Here is a 23,515-nt window from a genome sequence, read left to right as displayed (position 1 = left end):
CTAAAGCAGCTTGACGTAGTTCTGTGGAATCAGCCCCCTCTTGCCATTCAGAGTCCCTTCTAGCCAGCCAGGCTCCCTGGAGGTTTGCACTAAAAAGGAAGATAAATAACTTTTTATCAAGATGTTTCCAAGGTCTTACCCCCTGAGCATTCTGTGTCCCACTGTGCATCATAACAGAGAAAGGGGCTCATTTCTGGGGTGTCTGCTCACAGGGTCTGCACAGGGTTATTTATAGGGTCTACCCCTTCGCCATCACATTCTTTGTCTATCTTCCAATAGCAGCCTCCTAACTGGTTGTCCAGCTTCTAGTCTGGCCCCTTCTAATCCACTCTGCACAAAGGAGCTCAGGGAACTAGTTTCTAGAACAACAAGCCGATCATATCATTCCCCTTCTTAATTGCCTATAGGACCAAACCCAAGCTTCCTATTGGCATGGTGTCAGGCTCTGGGCTCCTGGCCCTGCCTGCCTCTCAGCAGCCCTTCTCACATCCCTGTTCCCATCACAATCCGGATGATTCTGACACCTAGCAATACTGTAGGGCAGAGCAGAATTTCCCCATAGGGCTTCCAATCTTTACAGAAGCAGACTACCTCATCGTTCTCCCACAGAGTGGCTGGTGGGTTTGAACTGATGACCTTTTGGTTAGCAGCCAAGTGCTTAACTGAGCATAACTGCGCCAACAGGGCTCCTTTACACCCCTACTAGTGCATCTTATGCATCAGACACAGTGAATAACCCAAAGTCCCTCATCCAGAGTCATTCCAGGTCTTTGGGTGGTCAGTGCCTTCTGACCAGGATGCCTTCCCCGGTTTCTTCACCTGCGAGGCCCAGATGATGCCTCCTCTTATGGGGAGTCTTCCTTGACTCTTCTCAGACCTATCCACCCACATGGGAACTGTCTCAGCACAAGTAAGTCTGTGTGTGTGAGAGAGAGAGAGAGAGAGAGCACTCAAGCAAGAGAGACAGACATCAGACCCTGAGACACTCTCTTCTCTCTGCTGGATGGAGAGCTCCTGAGGGAAGGGCCCAGACCCAATGTATCTAGGTACAGTGCCAGGCACCCTACAGGTGGTCCATTGTTGTAGTTAAGTTTGTGTGTCAATTTGGCTGGGCCTGATTGAGTGGTTGGGCAGCTGAATGTAGGATTCTCTATGATGAGACTGGTAATCAACTCCATGGTGGGATCTACTGCAAGCAGCTGAGTAGCTGCCTTAGGGAATGTTATCTGCTTCCTGTATATAAGGAGAAGCCTTGGGAAATGGTCTCGAGTTTATGGCACACCTGAACCCTACCTGTAGCCTAATCGTTGTTCAGCAGCCTGCCATGCTCTGCCGACCTTGGGACTTTCGATGGGCTTGAATTAATGGCCTACCACGTGGTTTGGTAACATCAAGACTATACCATTTTATTTGTCAACCTTGGGCTTGTTAGCCTTAACAGCCAGTAGCTGCCTGAGTGAAGAGATGCCTCTAGCTTCAGTGGGCTGGGAACAAGAGGCAGAGCTGAAGCCCAAGGTTGAGGGGCTTTCAACCAGCCCCTAGAGCCTGGCACTTTAAATTAGGACTTAACGCCTCCAAACTATAAGAGAATAAACTCCTGTTTGTTCAGCCACCCCATTTCTGGCATAATTTCTGTTACAGCAGCACAGAGGTTACCAGAACATCCATCAGTATCTATTGGTAGATAAGAGGAATGGGAAGAGAATGACCACAGGCTGGACAGCAAAGGGAACAGGGTCCAAGCATTCACACTAGGATTTGGAGATCAAACAGAGAAGCGTTTACTAACCCCCAGGTAAAGTCAGGCCAGGTCCCTGAACACAGTAGGGAGCAGAGGGCAACCATGTACACAAAGGATGTAAGTGGTACAGTCTAGGTCCAGAAGACCAACTCAGGAGGAGCTGGCCCTAAGATGTAGCTAAGAGCAGTGTTTTCCAGATATTTCCAGTCACAGCCCATAGTGAGACATATTTTATATCACAAGCCAAGTACACACACACACCACACATATAACAAACAAAAGTTTCATGAAGTAACACTTAACCTCACTATGCACAGTTGTTGTTGTTGTTGTTGTTATATGCCGTCGAGTTGGCCCCGACTCATAGCGACCCCTCTCTGGGTTTCCAAGGCAGTATCACTATGGAAGTAGATTGCCCAACCTTCCTTCCGAAGAGTGGCTGGTGGGTTTGAACCGCCAGCCTTCTGGTTAGCAGTCAAGTGCCTTAGGCACTATGCTACCAGAGCTCCTACTATGCACAGTACACTCTTCTAATTATTTAATGCTGATTATAATTCCACAAATTGAGTTCATGACCCACTTATATGTGGCAACCCAGTTTGGAAAACACCGAAAGCCCAATTCTAATTGTCCTTTCTCAACAAGATAACCATTCATTCTTCCCTCCCCTGGATAAAATATATATTGGGGCTGCCTTGGTCTTCTGTTCCTTCCCTAGGTTCAACAAAACCAGGCTTCAAAGCTTCTACACAGCCGTTTCCTCCTCCCTGACTGTTTTTCTCCCCACTTTAAGCCTGGGCAATGCCTACTCATCCCTCACACATCAGCTGAAATGGATGTCCCTCTGGGACTCTTCCTGAGACTCCAGATCAGACCAGGGTGCCAGTTACACATCCTACACATTACTGCCAAGGCACTTAGGCCAGTGTATGTGTGTGTGTGTGTGTGTGTGTGTGAGAGAGAGAGAGAGAAACAGACAGACAGACATAGACACTGAGATGCTCTCTTTGGGTCTAGGCTCTTATATGTGAGCAGTGACTTTGTTAATCCTCAGAACCTAGCACTATGCCAGAAACATGATTGTTTGTCTAATGAACGAATAAATGAATGCCTTGGAAATGTGCTCTAGAGGTAATCTGGCAGCAAATCATTTTTTTCTAGCCCTCACTGACCTTCACATAGATATTGTTTCTCAGGGCAGGATTTTTAAAGGTTTCTCATTTAACCCAAGCTGGCAATGCCACCAGAGTGCAGCCAATGTCAGTGCAAAAGGGCAGATTCTCTATGAACAGTGCTATGGGTCTGTGTGATGCAGTGGCCCCAAGTGAAAAGTAGCCCAGAGTTCAAGTCAGAAGACCTAGAGGGACTCCTGCTGCCTGCAAAGGGAAATCACTTAATCCTCTGGGCCTTGCTCATCTCTTTGCCTACAAAATAGAGTTGCTGGCACTTAGCTTGCAGGACTGCTAGGAGGAGTCGATAAAGTAGTTTCTGTAAAACCCAGTGCATGTGCTCATTGTTTCTTGCTCTGTATACACACAACATGCTCTTGCACAAACTCAAAGTAGTAGGTATTCATTTAATTTCCCACACAGTAGGGTAAAGGTGCTTTAAACATGGAAACCATGACCAGGCCTGGAATCCTGCACAGCACCCCCAAACCCCACCAGCAGACCATAGAGACTGGTCCATACCTCACCTGCCTTTCCTCCCCTTAGCCCTCACCTTCCCAAAGACAGAAGCCAGTAGGGGGAGAAATGACCCTGACTTAGGGAGAGGACCAAGAAGATTCCAAAATTATCCAAGGGCCCAGGAGTGGTCAAGGGCTGGCAGTAGGGTAAACAGAGGATGGAGGAGGCCAGTGCACTAATAGCTAGGCTACCAGCCCCTGCCTCACTCAGGCATGTGTAAGATAGCTCAGAGGCTACAGATGAGCCCTGAGAGGGTCATCCCCCCTCTCTAAAGACAGGCTTCTCTTGGGAGCTCTGAATTAAACAAACAAACAAAGACACTTCCCATTATGCTTTAGTGAATCAAACTGCTTCCTCTAACAGCAGCTCAGCAGTTTCAGGAGTTAGGAGAACCCTTCATTTAGGGGGTGGGGGTAGGGGTGGGGGTAAGATTTTGATGCCAAGAGGCAGTGAGTGCAAGGAAAATTTGATTGGTTTTAGAGTTTCCAAGATACTAGCTGAACTCTGGTTCCCTGAGGACTGCACGACCCTGGATGAGTTACTTAATCTGTCTTAGCCTCAAGGCTCTTCATCTCTAAAAGAGGGTCAATAATCGGTCATTAGAAGTTGTTGCAAAGATTAAACTGTTGTTTGTTGTTACTTGCTGTTGAGTTGGACCGATTCATAGTGATCCTTCCTTGGATTTCTGAGGCATTATTACTATGGAAGTAGATTGCCCAACCTTCCTTCTGAGGGTGGCTGGTGGGTTTGAACCACCAGCCTTCTGGTTAGCAGTCAAGTGCCTTAGGCACTATACTACCAGAGCTCCTAAGATTGTTGTTGTTGTTGTTAAGTGCCGTCGAGTCGTTTCCGACTCATAGCGACCCCATGCACAGCAGAACGAAACACTGCCCGATCCCGCGCCAGCCCCACAATCCCTGCTATACTTGAGCCCATCATCGCAGCCACCGTATCAATCCATCTCGTTGAAGGCCTCCCCCTCTTTTGTCGACCCTCCACCCTACCAAGCATGACATCCTTCTCCAGGGAATGGTCCCTTCTTACAACATGACCAAAATAGGTGAGACGAAGTCTGGCCATTCTTGCTTCCAAGGAGCATTCTGGCTGCACTTCCTCCAGGACAGATCTGTTAGTTCTTTTAGCAGTCCACGGTACTTTCAGCATTCTTCGCCAGCACCACAACTCAAAAGCATCAACTCTTCTTCGGTCTTCCTTATTCATTGTCCAGCTCTCACATGCACACCAGGCGATTGGAAATATCATGGCTAGTGTCAGGCACACCTTAGTTCTCAAGGAGATATCCTTGCTCCTCAGCACTTGAAACAGTTCCTTCGCAGTTGACTTTCCCAATGCTACACGTCGTCTAATGTCCTGACTGCTGCTTCCGTTGGCATCGATTGTAGAACCAAGCAACGTGAATTCCTTGACAACCTCAATCTTCTCTCCATTTATTGTAATGCTGCTCATTGGCCCAGTTGTGAGGATTTCTGTTTTCTTTATGTTGAGATGTAATCCATACTGCAGACTGTATTCTTCAACCTTCATCAGTAGGTGCCTTAAGTCATCCTCACTTTCAGCAAGCAAAGTTGTATCGTCTGCATATCTCAGGTTGTTAATGATTCTTCCTCCAATCCTGATACCACGTTTTTCTTCATATAGTCCAGCTTCTCGGATTATTTGCTCAGCATATAGATTGATTAAGTGTGGAGAAAGAATACAACCCTGACGCACTCCCTTCTTGATTTTAAACCATGTAGTGTCCCCTTGTTCTGTTCGAACGACAGCCTCCTGGTCAAGGTACAGATTCCTCATGAGTACAATCAAGTGCTCGGGAATTCCCATTCTTCTCAATGTTATCCATAATTTGTCATGCTCCACACAATCAAATGCCTTTGCATAGTCAATAAAACACAAGTAAACATCTTTCTGGTATTCCCTTCCTTGAGCCAAGATCCATCTGACAACAGCTATGATATCCCTTGTTCCACGTCCTCTTCTGAATCTGGCTTGAACCTCTGGAAGTTCTCTATCAATATACTGCTGCAAACGTTTCTGAATTATCTTCAGTAAGATCTTACTTGCATGTGATATTAATGATATTGTTCTATAATTTCTACATTCTGTGGGATCACCTTTCTTTGGAATGGGCACAAATATGGATCTCTTCCAGTCAGTTGGCCAGGTAGCTGTCTTCCAAATCTCTTGGCATAACTGAGTGAGTGCCTCCAATGGGCATCTGTTTGTTGAAATATCTCAATCTCAATTTTTTTTTACTCCTAAGATTAAACTGAGACAATTTAAATCTAAGCATCAAGCGTGATGCCAGGCAGACACCATTTCCAGGCTCTGTCTAAGGAGGGGAAGTAAAAGCATTATTCTAAGAGCAAAAGACAAGGAGAGACCCTATTATCCATCATTCATTCAACCTGTATTACTGAGCACTGATCTTTGTGTGTAAGGAGCCCTAGTGACATAGTGGGTAAAGCATCTGGCTGCTAAGTAGGTCAGTGGTTTAAACCCACCAGCTGCTCCATGGGAGGAAGATGAGGCAATCTACTTCCATAAAGATTTACAGCCTTGAAAACCAATGGGTGTTGCTATGAGTCGGAATCAACTTGATGTCAGTGTTTTGTTTTGTTTTTTTTAATCTTTGTACATAGGATCCACCAGCCACTCCTTGGAAGGAAGGTTGGGCAATCTACTTCCGTAGTGATACCACCCCCTCCAGCTACACCACCCCATGGACTGTCCCTTCCACATCCAGCATGCCAATCCCCTGCTGTATCTTTCTGAGCCTGTATACCAAGCTCAATGAATACTCTTTGGAAGTGCAAAACACAAGATGTCATAGTTTTATCACTGCTTAAATAACTTCCTCCTTGAAAGTTGGGTGGAATATGACAATGTTGTTATGTTGTTGTTGTTGTTGTTGTTGTTATGTGTCGTCGAGTCAGACCTGACTCATAGCAACCCCTCCTTGTTGTTATAACAAATACAAATTTAATAAGCACTTGAGCTAATAAAAATAACTCTAAGTAACCAATTCCTGATAAAGCAATTTAGACTTTCATGGTTGAACTGGGAATTGGTAGGATAGATAATAACTGAAGAGTTAACAGACTAGAAAGGCCCTGGGTGCTCTTCTGGTAACATGCTCCCAGCTTCATGTCAGGTGCTTGCTGCCCCTAGAAGGTGAAGATGAAAGATCACCTGATGACAGAAATGGTCTCTGGGACCAGCTACCTCAAAAGCTCCAGGTCTGTGTAAGGGTTGCATCCAAGCACTGTGGCTCACAGAACCAGAATTCCAGTTTTTAGAACATACTTTGCTTTCCTAGAGTACCCCTGACTATAGCTAGTGTTACTGCTGACCCTCCACCCACACAGTGGGGCCAACTCATACCCTGATCATCCAGAGTCCTCTAAATGAGGAAGCCAGGTTGTCACATGAGAGAAGGGTGCCAGGGCTGGGGACTGACATGGGAGTATCTCTTCTCTCCTGGGAGGGAAGGGCTACTTTAATTTACGTTATTTTAGAAGGAAATTTCAGAAACTGGCACTATTTATTGTGACAAGTGTCACTTAGGTTTCCAGTAACTAGATTCTAAACACCTCTGGGGTTCCAACCTCTAGCCATTGGGCTGAGAACTCCTGTAATGTGGCTCTTCCCCAGCTGCCAAGAGCAATGAGGATCCTACTTCTGGAAGCTCTCTGGCCAACATCCTGCCACAGATTACTTCATGGGAAAGTGTTGAGATGAAAGCTCTCCACAGCTCATTATGAGACAGTGAGAGTACTTGTTTCTCCTTTCATGTTTTATTGCGCCACCTCAGCAAAGGGGGTGTGATGGCCGGGCTCACTCTGCTACAGCCTGCTCTGCTCTGAAGCTGCACTGGCCAAAGCTCTAGGGAGACGCCCCTCCACAGAGAGCTGTCTGCATGCACAGGGGGGCCTGCTGGTCCATTTTTACAGGTAGGAGATGTGATGGTCTCCCTGTTTGCCATTTCCCATGTGTCCAGTGGACCACAGTCTCCATGTATGTCTCAGCTCCAACCCTGACTCTCCTTCAGCTCTGGAGCCCCAGGCAATCAGAAGCATGGTCACACTCATGCTGGGAGAAGAGCCACACAAGTAACAATACGCAGATGGAGTCAGGGATCCCAGCTAGCACTGAAGAACAGTAGTTGCCTTCCACAACAGCTCCAAGAGGCAGTGGAGGTGGGAAAGGAAAAGGGGAAGTAAAACTAAAGATTCTCCTCATTCCCCAACACTGGACCTGCCACATGGTCACAACCCAAGGGGGATGCAAGGCAGGTATGAGAAAGGATGTGCCTCTGGTGACAGTCCTGTGTGCTGAGTTGTAAGCAGTGTCACTTGGAGCTCCACCCATCTCCACAGAAGGGAAGTTCTATGACCTGTCGGTCCATCCTGCTGTGTTCAACTTATCAGAAGTGAAGACACCACAGCCAACTGAAGCAGGGCTTTACTGGATGTTTTATAAGCAAGCATGTGCTTCCCACTTTCATAAAGTCTAAGAGATCAAGGATGCACAGAAGATGAAGGAGCAAAGACACACCAAACATTCAATCCAGATATGAATGTCTAAGGCAGCTGTTCCTTAGACATTCCCATGACATTCCAGCACACAGTATGAGCACCATTTAAAACAGTGGGAAACAGTAACTATGGCCAGCATCCATGGCCAACCTGAAGCCATAGATCGTATCCTGAAGCATGGGCTTGGTTCAAGTCCCATGCCTGCCACTGACACACTGTACCTCCTCGGTGAGTCCCACATCCTCAAGAACCCAAGCAGTATGAGACCCTATATGAAGAGGGTTTACCAGTACTTCCTGTCATTACACTTTACTGTCCTATAACAGGGACAAGGAGCTGGCAACAACAACACATCTGTGAGATGCTTCAGAAAAGACTCTTTATCCAGGGTTTTCTTTTTGTTTTTTAAACATAATGTAAGCAACATTTATGATAAATATTTACATTACTGAAGCATAATAATAAAATGAATACCAGGAACCCACCACTCAATCAAAGAAACAGAACATGACCTGCATGCTTCCTTCCTCACAATCCCCTGCCTCCCTTCCTCATACCCTCTTCCCTACCCCAAGATTATCATTAGCTTGAATATTGCTTCTCATTCTTTTACCCCACCATCACTTGCCAACGAGTAGATTCTGACTCATGGCAACCTGGTGTGAGTTAGAGTAAACCTGTGTTCCATAGGGTTTTCAATGGCTGATTATTCAAAAATAGATTGCCAGGCCTTGCTTCTGACATGTCTCTGGGTGGACTCGAATTTCCAACCTTTCAGTTAGCGGCCTAGTACTTTAACCATTGGCACTATCAAGAGACTCCTCTTTTACCTAGCTAAACTCACCAGCCACTCCTCGGAAGGAAGGTTGGGCAATCTACTTCCGCAGTGATACTGCCTCGGAAACCCAAGGAGGGGTTGCTATGAGTCGGGTCTGACTCGATGGCAAACAACAACAACAAACAACAATGGTTAAAACAGAGTTTTGTCACAGATGTAACCCAACACCATTGAGGTGATTTGACCCCCAGGGACTCTACAGAACAGAGTAGAATTGTCCCATGGAGTTTCCTAGGCTGTAAATCTTTTTGGAAGCAGATTGCCTAATCTTTATCCTGCAGAGCAGCTGGTAGGTTCGAACTGCCAACCTTTTGGTTTCCAGCTGAGTGCTTAACCATGGTGCCACCAAGGCTCCTTTGTGTACACATAGCAAAACAAAACCTGGGAAGGGCAGGAATTGGTCACTGCTGCGTTCCAGCTCCTGGAACACCTCCAGCCCTGAGGCTTCTCTAGGACTGCTGAGCAGTCCAGAGGTCGAGCCACTTCCCATTCTCACCAGAAAATGCTATCTGGACAGGGAGCAGCACTGACTGCTAACCAGTGGAAGGTATTTCTGGAGTCCCCAGGCCCATAGAAAGGGAAAGGTTCCTCTGGCAGTCACAAGAGCATAGGCTATCCTGATACTCTCCAAACACACTCCTCCCTGGGGGGACATGTGAAGCGTTTCCCACAGAACAAGGCTAAGCATTAGTATGTCTACTATAGCAACAAATCTTTGGTCTAGAATTTGAACTCATAAATTAAATCCAGACCCACACAGTAAGCAAAGAGGAAGGAGCAGTTATAGAGCTACAGAATTACTAAAAATCATTTCCTTTCCACATTCTGGGTTAGAATTTCTCATCGCTGTATATATTCCAAACCACGTAACCACTGACAATGCAGCTCAAGGGCCACTTTGACCGGGATTTTGTTTGCTCCAAAGGCCATTAATGAATGCCTTACAACAACTTCTTTTGTTGCCTGGAAGATGAACTAAAAGGGGACTGAACGCAATAGCATTTCTGATGCTGGAAGATCCCAATTGGATAAATGAACACAGGAAAGATGTCGTGGGCATTTCAGGGATATGAACTATAACTTGTCTGGAGGGAGGAAGTGTTCCTGGTAACAATCTTTTGGGCTGAACTATAAGCAGTAGCCACTTGGAACATGGTCTATCTGCACAGAAATGAGGTTGTATTGCCTTCTTGTCTGTCCTGCTGTGTGTAAGTCATCAGAAGGGGAGACCCTACAGTCAACTGAGGCAGGGCTTTAATTGATGTGTTGTGAGTAAGCACATGCTTCTAACTTTTTATAAATTATCTGCTAAGATATCAATCATCCACAGATGATCAAGATGCAAATACACAGAGAAAAGAAGAAAGCCTGCTTATGGCCTTCAAGAAAGAGCTCTGGTGGTATAGTAGTTAAAGCATTTACCTGATAACCTAAAGGCAAGTAGTTCAAACCTACCAGCTGCTCTGCAGGAGAAAGATGAGGCAATCTGCTTCCATAAAGATTTATAGCTTTGGAAACCCTATGGGGTCACTGTGAGTCAGAATCAACTTGATGGCAGTGAGTTTGGTTTTGATTTAAGGCCTTCAAGATGGCACCAATGGTTAATGTGCTCAGCTGCCAACAGAAAGGTCAGAAGTTCAAGTCTATCCAGAGGTGCCTCAAGAGAAAGTACTGGTGATTGACTTCTGAAAAATCAGGCATTGAAAACCCAATGGAGCACAGTTCTACAGTGACACACATGGTGTTACCATGAGATGAAGATGACTTGATGGCAACTGGCTGTGGTTTAATGGCCTTCAAATTACTGTGTTAGTTAAGAACTGTCCCTAAGAAGCAGCCAGGCTATTGGTGTAGGAAAGCATTATCTTACTCCACTTATCTGCACCACTACAAAAGAACCTGAGGGAAGGCACCTGCAGTGCAAGTAGCTCACAGGAAATGAGATGCTCACAGACCTGTGCAGGGAGATGGAATCAGCACATCTGCATGGCATTTGTGCAGCAGCTGGCATTGTAGGAAGGACTGAGGAACCACCAAGACACACTGTGTCCTAGTTACCAACAGCCCAGACAGAGCTGCAAACCAGCATTACAAGGCACCAAATCACGGAGACATGACTTGGCTCAAAACATAGCCACAGCTATGGCATGCCATGATGCGCCAAGTGTGGCCTCACTGTCAGTAACATCCTCCACTAAGGTCTACAGCACTAATGCCAAGCTTCTAGTAGCCCAAATACTTTCCTGACACATCAATCTTGTAGACATCTCTGAAGATTCAGATGAAGACAATGATACATAGAGTACTTAAAGAACTTGCCCAGGGTCACACAGGAAGTGGAAAAGCCAACATCTGAACTCAGAAAATAAGTGCAGAGTTTATAATCAACAGCTGCCATGCTATAAATCACTCTCTTCTTCGAAAAACACTGAGATATTGGTGTGTAGTGTATGAAGAAATGACTTGCAGGAATATGTAACGCACATATATATACATATACATATATATATATATATATATGTATATGTATATATGTATACACACACATACATATATGTACACATATATATATATTCATGTGTTTGTATGAAATATGTAAGGCCCCTTCATGTGTATCTATTACTTTGATTTCTACAAGTCATTCTAATAGTCCCTGAGTGGCACAGACAGTTGAGCGCTCAGCAACTAACTGAAAGGTTGGTAATTTGAACCTACGTAGCGGCACCTCAGAAGAAAACCCTGACAACATGCTTCTGAAAGGCTACAGCCATGAAAACTCTATGGAGAAGTTCTACATGGCCATGAGTCAGAATCTACTTGATGGGAACTAGTACAAATCATTTAGGGCCTTATGAGTTTGAGAATTTAGGTCTTCTGTGTCAGGCATTTAATCTCCATTTCTCTTTTATATCCATGACAGCACAGCCAAATGTGGTTTACATGCTAACCCTCATTCATATGGCTGTCAGCCCAGAGGGGTGTTCCCATGCCCAGTGTGGTCCTGATTGGTCTAAATCTTTGCTCATAACGGGTTTAGGGTGAATATATAGAACAATCCTGCCTATTGATATATAAAGGGAGGTAAACTGGAAAGTTTCTGTAACAGTTTTCGTATTCTTTTGAAAAAGGAATATAGGAATAAGGCACCTCCTTATTCATATATTCCAGCTCAAGCTGTAGCTCAGTGTGGCATGATGCCCAGAACTATGGTAGCCATCTCGTCCTCACCAGAGAAAGCAGCTGGAGGTCTATCCACAAGCTGATCACAGTCCAGGAGAGAGAAACACTTTGGTCCTTGAAGAAATCCTTGAGAAGCTGAATTAATCAATCCTGGAGCTTCAAACTTCTGTTTTATTGGTGATGGATGCCATCAGTTGATTTCTACTCACAGTGGCTCCATGTGACAGAGTAGAACTGCTTCATAGGATTTTCTTGGCTGTAATCTTTATGGAAACAAGATTGCCAGGTCTTTTGTCCACAGGGCTGCTGAGTGGGTTTGAACCTCTTGGTTAGTAGCCAACCGCTTAATCACTGTGCCACCAGGGTTCCCTAGCTCTATACTTATTATTTTATGAGATAATCCATTTACATGCTTGATTGAGCCACTTGTCTCAGAGTTTTTGTTGCACCCAAAGACACCCTAATAGATACACCTTCTACCAAAATAAACACCTTAAAAACAATACTGTGTAAGGGATTTCAGAGGATCCGAAACAAATACAATCACACAAAGTCTCACATAGATGGTGAAAATTCATCATCATTTTTCAAATGGGTGATTGTCGATGCTAACATCTCAGCTTTCCCCTCCTGCCATATGGTGTGCCAAAATGTAACAGGCCTGGAGTGGGGAAGATATTTTACCACACTCTCCTGGCAAAACTATATATTGAGGTGGTAGAGGAATGATCTTGCGTCCACTCCAAGAACAAAATTACTCCACCAAGTATACTTCTGTTGTATGTGGGTTTTTGGTGGTGTTGTTTTCTGACACATACTACCAGTACATAAATGTCTATTCAAAGTGGGGCAGCTTGCTTTCTAAAAATCCATCATCAGACAATACATGATGTTATACATTGTGTTGCTATATTCCATCCACATACTCCCAACATGCTGGCTAATCAAGCCTTCCATTTCAAGCATCTGAAGTTCTCACTGCTTCCTCAGAACTTTTTTGAGGAGCTCCACCCACATACAACATCACTGTTTCCACAGCAACCAATGAATTTTATAATGAGCAAGACTGGGGAGGGAAGAAATCAAGAGGGAAAGAAAAAGACATACTCTGAACCATAGAAGAAATTTGTGAACTATTAAGCCAGCCATTTCTCCTAAACGCTTGTATGTGAAAATTCAACACTCAAATGAAAATCTGCACCCCTGTGTTCCTATGCAAAGTCAATACTCATATCTGGGGATTCACACATTGCTCAATTCTGCAAAAATCATGGAAGGCACAAAAAATGGTAAAGGAATTATAAGTCAAAAATTTCTGAGCATAGTACTCTTTTCTGGTAACTTGAATTTGGCAAACATGAAGCATTTAGGAGGCTGGGTTGGGAATTCTAGGACAGAAAACAAAGAAAGGAAATCAAGTATTTCTTAACTCCAAGTGGCACAAAGCTTCTTTACATGTGGGAGAAAGATGTCTTAAATGAAGATCTACAACACTAAAAAGGGGTTGGAGAATAACAAAGATGAAAGCAGGCGTAGTATTTTAGCCATCAAGATGTAGCCCCCTAGCGTTCAGCGCCTAGGAGCGAAATGGGTCAGCTCTCTCCTATCTATGTGTCCAAGGGTTGGAGGGACATGTCCCCTGACAACACGATGACCAGACTGTTTACTCCATGTTGGAGATGTTTGGGTGACAGAATATATCCTAACACAAATCTCACACCACCACTTACCATCCTCAAAAATTGCTCCTATTTCAAAAGACAACTCTGAGCTGTGTTCTGCTTCACATGGATACACTGCTCGAGCCTTCCGATTGGTGATGCTGAAAAGGAAGTATGAAATACACCAATTAAAATGTGAAAAAAAGAGAGAGAAACCTCACCGTTCCCCACCTCCCCATTCCCAAATCTCATTTCTATATCACCAGTGGTGCAACTCCTTCCAGAAAAGAAATTAGCAGGCAAATGAACATCAGGCAAAGCTTCAGCACTTGATTTTCAAGTAAATGATGGGTTTCAAATCCAAACCTTTCTTTAGGGAGCCTCTCTGAGCAGCTTTCACTGAACAACTTCACCTAATTTTCCACTCTGCCCGGTGGGATGCCCCTTCCTATCATTCAGCATTATCAGAACCAGGGCATGTTGACTTCCTAAGCACTTTGGTTTGTCTATTAGGAAAAGCACTGGTATCCTGAGACAAAAGGAACCAATGAAAGGCAAAGGCACACACACACACACACACACAGAGCAATGAACCACTGACACAAATCCATCTGGGAAGGCAATCTGCTTCCCACACCACAGTGGAAGGGCCTCATTGTTCTTATTTCGATTTTCTTATGTCAGTTCCCTTACCCCCATCCCACAGAGGGACACCAGGTTCTGCTTTTTGCCACTCTTCAAAATATCTCATCCTGGGGGGGGGAAAGGGTATAATGGGGAAGGGTGGAACTCTTGCATGCTTTTAGCCAGATCCAACCCTATGCACAAGGAAATGTCTACCTCACTGGAGTAGGAGAAGACACTGATGGTAAGAACCCAGCTTGCTACCCAGGTGGAAGGGTTTGCTAAAAGACCAGCACCTCTGTCTGCTACAGAATTGGCCCATTAACTGGCCACGTTCCATAATGCTTCTAGTGCCAGCTTCCTTCTCTGTGAAACAAAGTATGTGCTTTGCAGTCATATAGAAGGAGTTCTTCAGAAATGAGTAGCTTCATAAATACACAACCAGCATCAAAAAGACAGAGTAGGTTCAAGCAATTCTTATGTAACGCAAATTTCCCACTGTGCCACTGAACTAAGGTGCAGTCCTGATAAAAGGTTGTAACTGTGGTCCAGAAAATTTAGGAAGCTGGGAAGAATGTAAGTGTTTTCTAGCAGAGAATAAAAATATCTACTCAAGTTTACTGAGATCCTTCTGTGATCTGGCACCATGTTCTATATCATACTCCAAACCACATACCTTTCAGGTGGCTTGTCCACCATGGTGGCTGGAAGAGAGAAGGGGGAAGGTGATAACTTTGGCGAAGGAGGTGTAGCAGCTGGGTTCGAGCTTGGTGTGGTTGGAGACTGCAAGTTAAGCCACTGGACCATAGATGGTCGGGTCTGACTTGGGCTAAGGGTAAAAGTTTAAAGGAAAGTGTTAACAGTATGAAGACCCCCCAGAAAAAACAAAGAAACAAACTCACTGCTGTTGAGTTGGATCTGACCTGTTGAGTGACCTCTCCTTGGGTTTCCAAGGTAGTATTACTATGAGAGTAGATTGCTCAATCTTCCTTCCAAGGAGTGGCTGGTGGGTTTGAACCACCAGCCTTCTGGTTAGAAGTCAAATGGCTTAGGCACTACGCCACCAGAGCACCTATGAAGACCCCAGAATGAATCTCTATTGTAGATGGCCAAGATGATACCTCACTTATCTTTCCAGGTGAGTAGTAGGGACAGAGGCCTCTCCTCATCCTCCGAGACACATCTACCCATGGATGTAGGCTTAATAACCATACACCCAAACTAGAGACATCTTACTATCCCCTTCAAGTTCATGGAGAAGACCTACTCCATTCAACCCAGCACCAGCTCAGTTCACTAATTAGGCAAATAGAATCCAATTGTTCAAAATAGTTAACTGGACTGTTAGAGTGTTCATTTTTCCTGCTTATAAAGGAAAGTCAAAAGGATCTAGAGTCAAGCCCATGACCCATGGCTTCCAAAAGATCAACATGTGGTCTTTTAATATTGAAAGCTCTTACATCTGATAATATACATGTGACAATCCAGAAAAAAAAAAAAAAAAAAAAATGTCACTGGAAACCTGGACTTATCTACTAAGGGCCAAACTAGAAAATCTGAACAATAAAAATCTTTGGGTGACCTGAGCATTCCCTACTATTCATAAAAAAAAAAAAAAGCTAACATAAGGTAGTCAGTGAACAAAGTCCTGGAAGGGCCTCTAAACATGGATTCAATCAATATGTGTTGATCAGAACTAAATTACTCTCAGATCCTCTCAAAATCAGAGGTTTACAACTATGTAGATGAAACTTAGTTTAAAAGCACAACGTAGAAAGCTTTTCATTTTAATCTATTATATTTTCAACATACATGTATTGACTGTTGACTACACCCAGACCCTCTTTACCTCAAATTCACCTTCTTTCCCTGAAAACCAGTTTCCACGAGCAGCTTCTTTGTCTGTGAGCACTGCTGAGCATTATCCATGATTCTTTCTTCTTTTCACTACAGTAGAACTAATATCACGTTCTGTCCACATCTCTTTCCAAACAACTCCCAGACTGCTCCTTTCTCTACCTTCTCATCATAAGCAGGAGAATTATCTCATCATAAGCAGGAGAATGATCCATTCTCATAGCTTCATTACCAGCATGTAAGATCGATCTCTTGGCAAACCCCCAGCCCCACTCCTCCAACATGTCCAGCTCACCTCTGCCAGCCAGACTCAGCCACCAAGACCTGGTTCACCTAATCTCCCTCCCCAACAATGAGCACACTTATTCCTTCCAGTTGTATCTTCTGTCCAGGAGCGAACCAGTCAGCTGGAGGCTCTGTTTCCCTTGGTGTGCCCATGCCCTGCCTCATGATTCGCTTCATCTCTTAGGCTCTCCCACCTCCTCTAGCTACTCTAATATTTCTCTTCCTCTGCTCAGCTCCAGTCCTTCCTCCCTAGCACCCATTTTGGCCCTTCTAACTCTTAGACCTCAGAACACTCATCACACCAATAATCCTAATGGTAGATTGGCATTAGCTATTCTCTGATGCTTTCAGATGTTTCTCTTGCCTTGCACATAAGCTTCTGGGGGTAAGACCAGGGCTTGTATATTCTCTGGACCTCCTTAAGCCAGGCACAGTGCTAGACATGTGAAACCTTCAACCAACATCTGGGCAAACAATTGAAAAGTTATAAAACTCAGATTTGTTCTTGTTAGTTGCCATAGAGTTGACTCCAACTCGTGGCAAAATTCACGTGAGAAAAGAAAAAGTGCTCCACAGGTTTTCAAGGCTGTGACCTTGTGGAAGTAGATCATCAGGCCTACTTCTGAGATGCCTCTGGTTGTTGGGTGGGTTCAAACTGTCAACCTTTTGGTTAGCAGTCCAGAGTTAGTCATTTGCAGGACCCAGGGACTCCTCAAACTAAGATCAGATTTTATAAATCAGATGCATTATTGACTTCATACTTAATGTACAGAAGGTTCCCTATCTTTTGGCCGGGGAAAAAAAGGGGGAAGAGGGGGACAGGAGGCGCTATTCAGAAAACATCATTCCTTGAATAACTTATTTATAATTTTCCTCTCCAGCCATTTATTCAGGATTCATAACACCTATTTCATCTCAAGCCAAGAAACCTATAAATATTAAAGTGATTTCTTGAACAGAAAGTGAACCTTTAATGCTGTCTTACTAATCAGGTAGGGAAAGGAGAGGAAGGGATGAGTGAAGAGCTGATGGAGAATTTAAGGCCACAGAGTTAGTCAAACAATTGCCATTTTATCTCCCAGTAATTATTCAAGGTGCTTGGCGGTGGTGGTGGTAGAAGATGAGATGTTTTACCACACCCCCTATCAACTCTTCCTAGTCATAAACAGTCAAGCAATGAAATACTGGCTATCTATCTGCCCAGAGGGAGGACAGCTACAGGATGAAGATAAAGTAACAATGTGACTCTATACTTATAATCCTCTTTAAAAACGAAGATCAGAAATTTTATAGCCATTATAATATAATAGCTATATTATTATAGCCATCTATTTAATCCATACGTCTTTCTTTTAAAAACAAAAAAATTTCAATGAAAGAATTCCTAAAATAGCAGATGCAGAAAGTAAGGGTCTGTCTCTTAGCTAGCTTTCTCCATTCTTTCCCAAAACAGAAACTCACAATTAACACTCCTTATTCAGGCTCAGGTTCTGACATCAGACATTTTTGTTTCTTTGTTTTCTGTGGTCATTTGTTGTTATTCAGCATATATATGTGCTATTTAATCCAGCACTAACCTGTTCACTAACATACCCTTGTGCCTTCCCATTTGGACTTGACCTTCTATATCTGTGTTCCTTTGTTTGAGTTTTCCCCTACAGTATCTCAGAAGCCTCAGTATTTCTTTGGATTTTAGAATCCCACATGGGCACAGACTTTGCAAACTAGAATGTTTGTAAGAGTTAGCAAAATTCAAGGCTGGGTACAGTCTCTGTGGAAATGAGACACAGTAAGTCACATTTTGAACTGGAAGCCCTAAGAAAGGAAAGATCCACGAGGCAAAACAAAGATTTGGAAACAGCAACTACTTAGATAAAAAAGATTTTCCACAGGATTGTCTGCTGGGTAGGAGTAGGGATAAGGCATGAAGTCATTAAAATAATATATTCGGATCATAAAATGAGTTCCCATCTCGCCCAGTGGAGGTCAGACAATGGTATTTCATAGGTATGTCTCAAAAGCCAAGAGTCCATACTTTTTGGAAGGCAAGAAATTGTAAATATGATCTTCAATATATAAAACGTTCTCCTACTTTCCAGAACCTGGATAACATTTTTGGTGTCGTTATAAGGATCAAAATATTTCAAAAATATTTAATTATTAAAAAATATAATACGTATATTTTCTCAAAAACCAGTAGAGGAAGATAGCACTGTTAAAAGGAGAGGTTCTGATGGTCTCTTTCTTTTAATTACAATATTGGAGGAACACCAGACATTTTGGAAATGGCAGTCCATAGCAAAAGTCAAGCCATTTTTCTCAATGCAGGTCCTCGGAGAGAATTAAGCTCTATGGCATTCATGTACACAACCCACTAGCACCTCTCCCACACATCTAGGACAGTCCTACTACTACTACCTATTGGGAGATAATTCTCCACCCATGGATCACTCAAGTTTCTGCACATCTAAGGAGCAGAGGCACAGACCACCTTTGTGCTAGACCATCTTTTTAAGGATGTCTGCAGAGCAAACAGCTTTGGAAGACAGAGATGTGTCTCCCTCTGGAGAAAAGAGCAGGCTTTACTGCCCATCATAAAAGATTCAGATTGCCTAAACTTGGGGTTCCTTTCCTGTAATGCTCTCCATGCAGGTGCTACCAGGCCCGCTTTGCATCACCCTGTGGGAACTTGGCCTCACGGACTTGGCAAAGTCAGAGTTGATACTCTGACTGCTGCTATTGCTGTGATTAATAGAATCAATTGGCCCTGACCCAGGCATCCTGTATCTTCTGCCAGCATCCATGAAACCATGGCAGACTAACTTGGTACCCTGCAAGCAGGGTAAACTTTCAGACCCTTTACAGTCTTTGATACCATCATTGTTGGGTGAATTGAAAAAATGGTCAGATCTTTTTTTGCGTTCTGTGGTTTGGAAGAAGACCTCAGCTGAGAAAAATCCTTGGGTTAAAAATAAAAAATGATCTATGATATAAGACCGAAAAGCTTATTTTTCTGTTAAAACATAATAAAATATTTTGGGTGTCCTCTCTTACCACTTCCCAAATTAGAAGGTTTTTTTTTTAAATGAAAAATCTATTTCCTTCTCCCTGCTGTCCCTTTGACTAAGTATTTTTGATTAGTAAGACTGGCAAGAGCACAAACCACCAATTTGATTTAATGATGAGCTGCTGACCAGTTACAAAAGTACCTAAGTGCCACATGTTTCTTGAAAGCCAACTTGTGGTTTGCAAAAACAGAGAAAGAAGTCAATGCTTCCTGAAAAGCTCAGAAACCACACTAACCAAAACAGAAGTAAATTAAAGAGAACTACTAATATCTATTCATTTCATATCTTTTCAATTTAACACAATAAACTGAAGGATCTTCTGGAGGTAGGAGTCTTCTCCATTTTCAGTGCAAAGAAACCTGTATTATTACCTTCCTTCGAGGATAAATGTTTCCTTCTCAGGGGAAAAAAAAAAAAAAAAGAGGGGATGGGGGAAAGTAAGAGTGTTTCAGTAAAAATTTGAAAGAGGAAAAAAAAAAAAGACATTGAAGATTTCATATTGTTAACTCAGAAACATGCTCTTGACAATCCTTCTGTTGAAAGTCTTCCAGGCTATTTCTAAGGTAACAGAGAAGTTTCTTATGTTGTGGTGGAGTGGCATAAGTCGAAATGTTGGGGAAGATGGATTAGCAGGGGGTGGAATATGCAACTGAGACTAAGGAGAGAATTCCCTTTTATAAATGGAATCAACATTTTCACTTTGGGAAAATGCTTCTGTATTTCAGGAAAAACCTTATAGACTTCACTGTGCACAGGAAAGAAAGAAAGAAAGAAACAGAAATTATGACAGTGGCTATGTATCCGTACACTTGATAGTGTTTATTTTTTTAAAAAATGGAACAAATCGGCAGTATATACTGCTTCTGATTCAAACTGTGATCCAATCTTCTCGAGTACCAGACTCTACGCTCCATGCATATTAAAAACTTTCTGGCAGCAGAAATGCACAAACATTTCAGAAATGGGGGGTGGGGAGTTAGGGCCTTAACTGTTAAAATTCTGCAACAGCTGCACCGGTCACCAGAGAACCTGTGCAGCTAACAAATATTTCGTGCATCGCTGAGATGGGTCAGGCTCTCAGCAGAGCTGGGTATACAAATGCCTGATTCCAGGCTCTTGGAGCGAGTGTGATTTCAAATTGAAAGGGGGTCAAGCAGGGAGAATACTTATCAAGAACAGAAATGAGTACTTATTTGAAGTGACTAAATCCTCCAAGAACCAAGATATTTGATTGTGGTTATCTGATATCGGGATCAAATCAGAAGTCTGCGGTGGAATGAAGATTTTAAAACCTCCTTTGCAAGGTCTCCAAGCAGAAGCTAACACATTAGTGAAATGATCTTTCATGCCAATCTGGAAAATGTACAGCATAAGTCTAGAACAGCTGTCCTGGGCAAAAGTGTTTGGAAATGTTAATAAAGACAGAAGGCAATATTGTAGATGTGTATATTATGGGACAGTTATTCCCTAACTGCCAGAGAGAGAGAATTCCACAGTGAGCTTACTGTCTGATTACAAACAGCACACTGAGGGGGAATGGCAGGGAGTAAAACCACACGGCACTGCCGAAGGAGTCGCCATAAGCCACAGGATCAGGTGAGGCCTTTGCTGCCTGCTAGAATTATTGCAGGAGCACTGGTGGTGAAGTGCCTAAGGCACTTGACTGCTAACCAGAAGTGGCGGGTTTGAACCACCAGCCACTCCACAGAAGGGAGACTGGGCAATCTACTTCTGTAAAGATTTACTGCCTCAGAAACCCAATGGGGGTCTCTATGAGTCAGAATCAACTCGATGGCAGTGGTTTTTTATTTTTTAAAGAAACGTTCGCAAAGGATCCTGTCTTAGTTTCCTAGGGCTGCCATAAAAATTCCATAAAGTAGGTCGCTTTAAAGAATAGGAATTGTCTCAGTTCTGGAATCTAAAATTCCAAATCAGACTACAGACTGTCAATTCCTTCTAAGGGTTCTGAGAGAGAAACAGCTCCTTTCCTCTCTCTTAGCTTCTAGTAAACCAAAAAAAAAAAAAAACCTCACTGCCATCAAGGCAGATCTGACTCATAGCGACCCCTCCTTGGGTTTCCGAGGCAGTATCACTACGGAAGTAGATTGCCCAGCCCTTCTTCCTAGGAGTGGCTGGTCAGTTTGAACCTCCAGCCTTCTGGTTAGCAGTCAAATGCCTTAGGCACTACGCCACCAGATCTCTCCTAGTGGCTTGTGGCAATCCTTTGCGTTCCTTGGCTTACATCTGCCTCCATTAGTACATGTCCATCCTTCCTCTGTCTCTCTCTTTGCGTATCTTCTCCTCTTTTATAATAACTAGTCATATAGGATTAGGACACACTCTACTCCAGTATGACCTCATGTTAACCAAACTGATAACATCTTCAAAACCCTATTTCGAAACAGGGTCACATTCTCAGGTTCAGGAATCAAGGACTTTAGCTTATCTTTCTGGGGGACACAATTTATCCATAGCAGATGTGATTCATTCCTCATCATTTATGGCCAGGGCCTGTGCAGGTCACCGGGGACACCTACAGGAACATGATAACACCTGTTCTCCAGGAGTACCCAGTCAAGCGAGTAGAAATGACATGCAAATAACATACGGCAATATGTCAAGTGCCAAGTGCTCTGTCAGGGTTTGTCCAGGGTCCCTGAGGGGAATGCAAAGCAGAGAGCACCGAAGTATCACAAGGGCAGCCAGAAAGGCTTTTGGAGGAGGCAGTGCCTGTGTCAAGCTGATGCTGCTATCATCAACATCATCAGGACCTCCCTATACCCAGGATCCTGTTAGGTATAACTGCTCAGCCTAGCCCCATGTGAGATACAACTTGCATACCTCAATTCCTGTATTCCTAAAAAACACTATCATCCCACATTACAGATGAGAAAATCAAGGCTCAGAATGATGAAATTGACTTGGTCAAGGTCATGTTGGTAGTAAACTCCAAACTCCATTTTGATATGAATTTATAAAGCTCAAGTCCTTTTGAGTGGCCAGAAGAGACTACGAGGAGAAGGATGGAGAGAGAGGAGAGTACAGATCTTCAGGAGACAGGGCCACCTGCTGAAGGCAACAAGGGACTACTTCAACCATGTGAATTACAACGCCAGTTTTGGATCTGATCCTTCCCTGTATATGAAACTCCACTGCTCTTCAGAGAAACCTGGGTTTCAGATCTGGTTCTGCTATTTGCTGAATGCATGCCCATCTGCAGCCTTCTTAACCTTCCTACACTTGTTCTTTCTTTGGAAATAAAAGAAAGGTGACTATCTGCAATAGTTAAATGCTTGGCTGCTAACCAAAAGTTTGCTGGTTCAAACCCACCCAGTGGCTCCACAGGAGAAAGACCCAGCGATCTGTTTCCACAAAGAGCACAAAGCCTAGACCCTATGGGCAGTTCTCCCTGTCACGTGGGGTCACTATGAGTCTGAATCAACTTGATGGAACCCAACAACAACTACTACTCCTTAGCTAGAGGCTTGTGATGAGGAATAAGAGATGGTTTAAGAGTGTCTCTAAGTCTGGTGCAGCCAGTACTCTTGGTGTTGCCTTTAGTCATCCACAACTGAAATGTTGAAGGAATTTAAGCATCCAGGTCTCAGCATCCTTAGTGAAAATAGAGATGATAATCCTGAATAGGCTAGATCACTATAAGATTTAAATGAGGTAATAGATATAAACTACTTAACAGTGACTGAAGCATAGTACCAACCAAAGCAAACCTGTTGCCATCGAGTCGATTTTGATGCATAGAAACCCTGTACAACAGAATAGGACTGCCCCCTAGGATTTCCAAGGCTGTAATCTTTACAGAGGCGCTCTGGTAGCATAGTGCCTAAGGCACTCACTGCTAACCAGAAGGCTGGTGGTTCAAACCCATTGGCCACTCCTTGGAGGGAAGGTTGGTCAGTCTATTTCTGTAGTGAAATACACCTTGGAAACCCAAGGAGGGGTCGGTTTGACTCGATGGCACATAACAACAACAACAACTCTGCTATTGTTGTGCAAAAG

General features: G+C 43.6%; 1 protein-coding gene across 1 annotated transcript in view; it reads right to left on the bottom strand.

The window, feature by feature from the left end:
* The window catches only part of ARHGAP10 (Rho GTPase activating protein 10), a 483,946-nt gene continuing 460,431 nt past the window's right edge, over positions 1 to 23,515 (bottom strand). Inside the window, exons 25-27 of the mRNA XM_007953807.1 lie at positions 14,965 to 15,117; positions 13,734 to 13,825; positions 1 to 89 (exon numbers count right to left, since the gene is read on the bottom strand). Coding sequence (XP_007951998.1) covers positions 1 to 89; positions 13,734 to 13,825; positions 14,965 to 15,117 — 334 coding nt within the window. The remainder of the gene's footprint in view (positions 90 to 13,733; positions 13,826 to 14,964; positions 15,118 to 23,515) is intronic.

Source organism: Orycteropus afer, unplaced genomic scaffold (genome assembly GCF_000298275.1).
Source record: "Orycteropus afer afer isolate SDZICR_OR568_19922 unplaced genomic scaffold, OryAfe1.0 scaffold00415, whole genome shotgun sequence".
NCBI classification, from domain to species: Eukaryota; Metazoa; Chordata; class Mammalia; order Tubulidentata; family Orycteropodidae; genus Orycteropus; species Orycteropus afer.
This window is presented reverse-complemented; position numbering and strand designations above follow the sequence as displayed.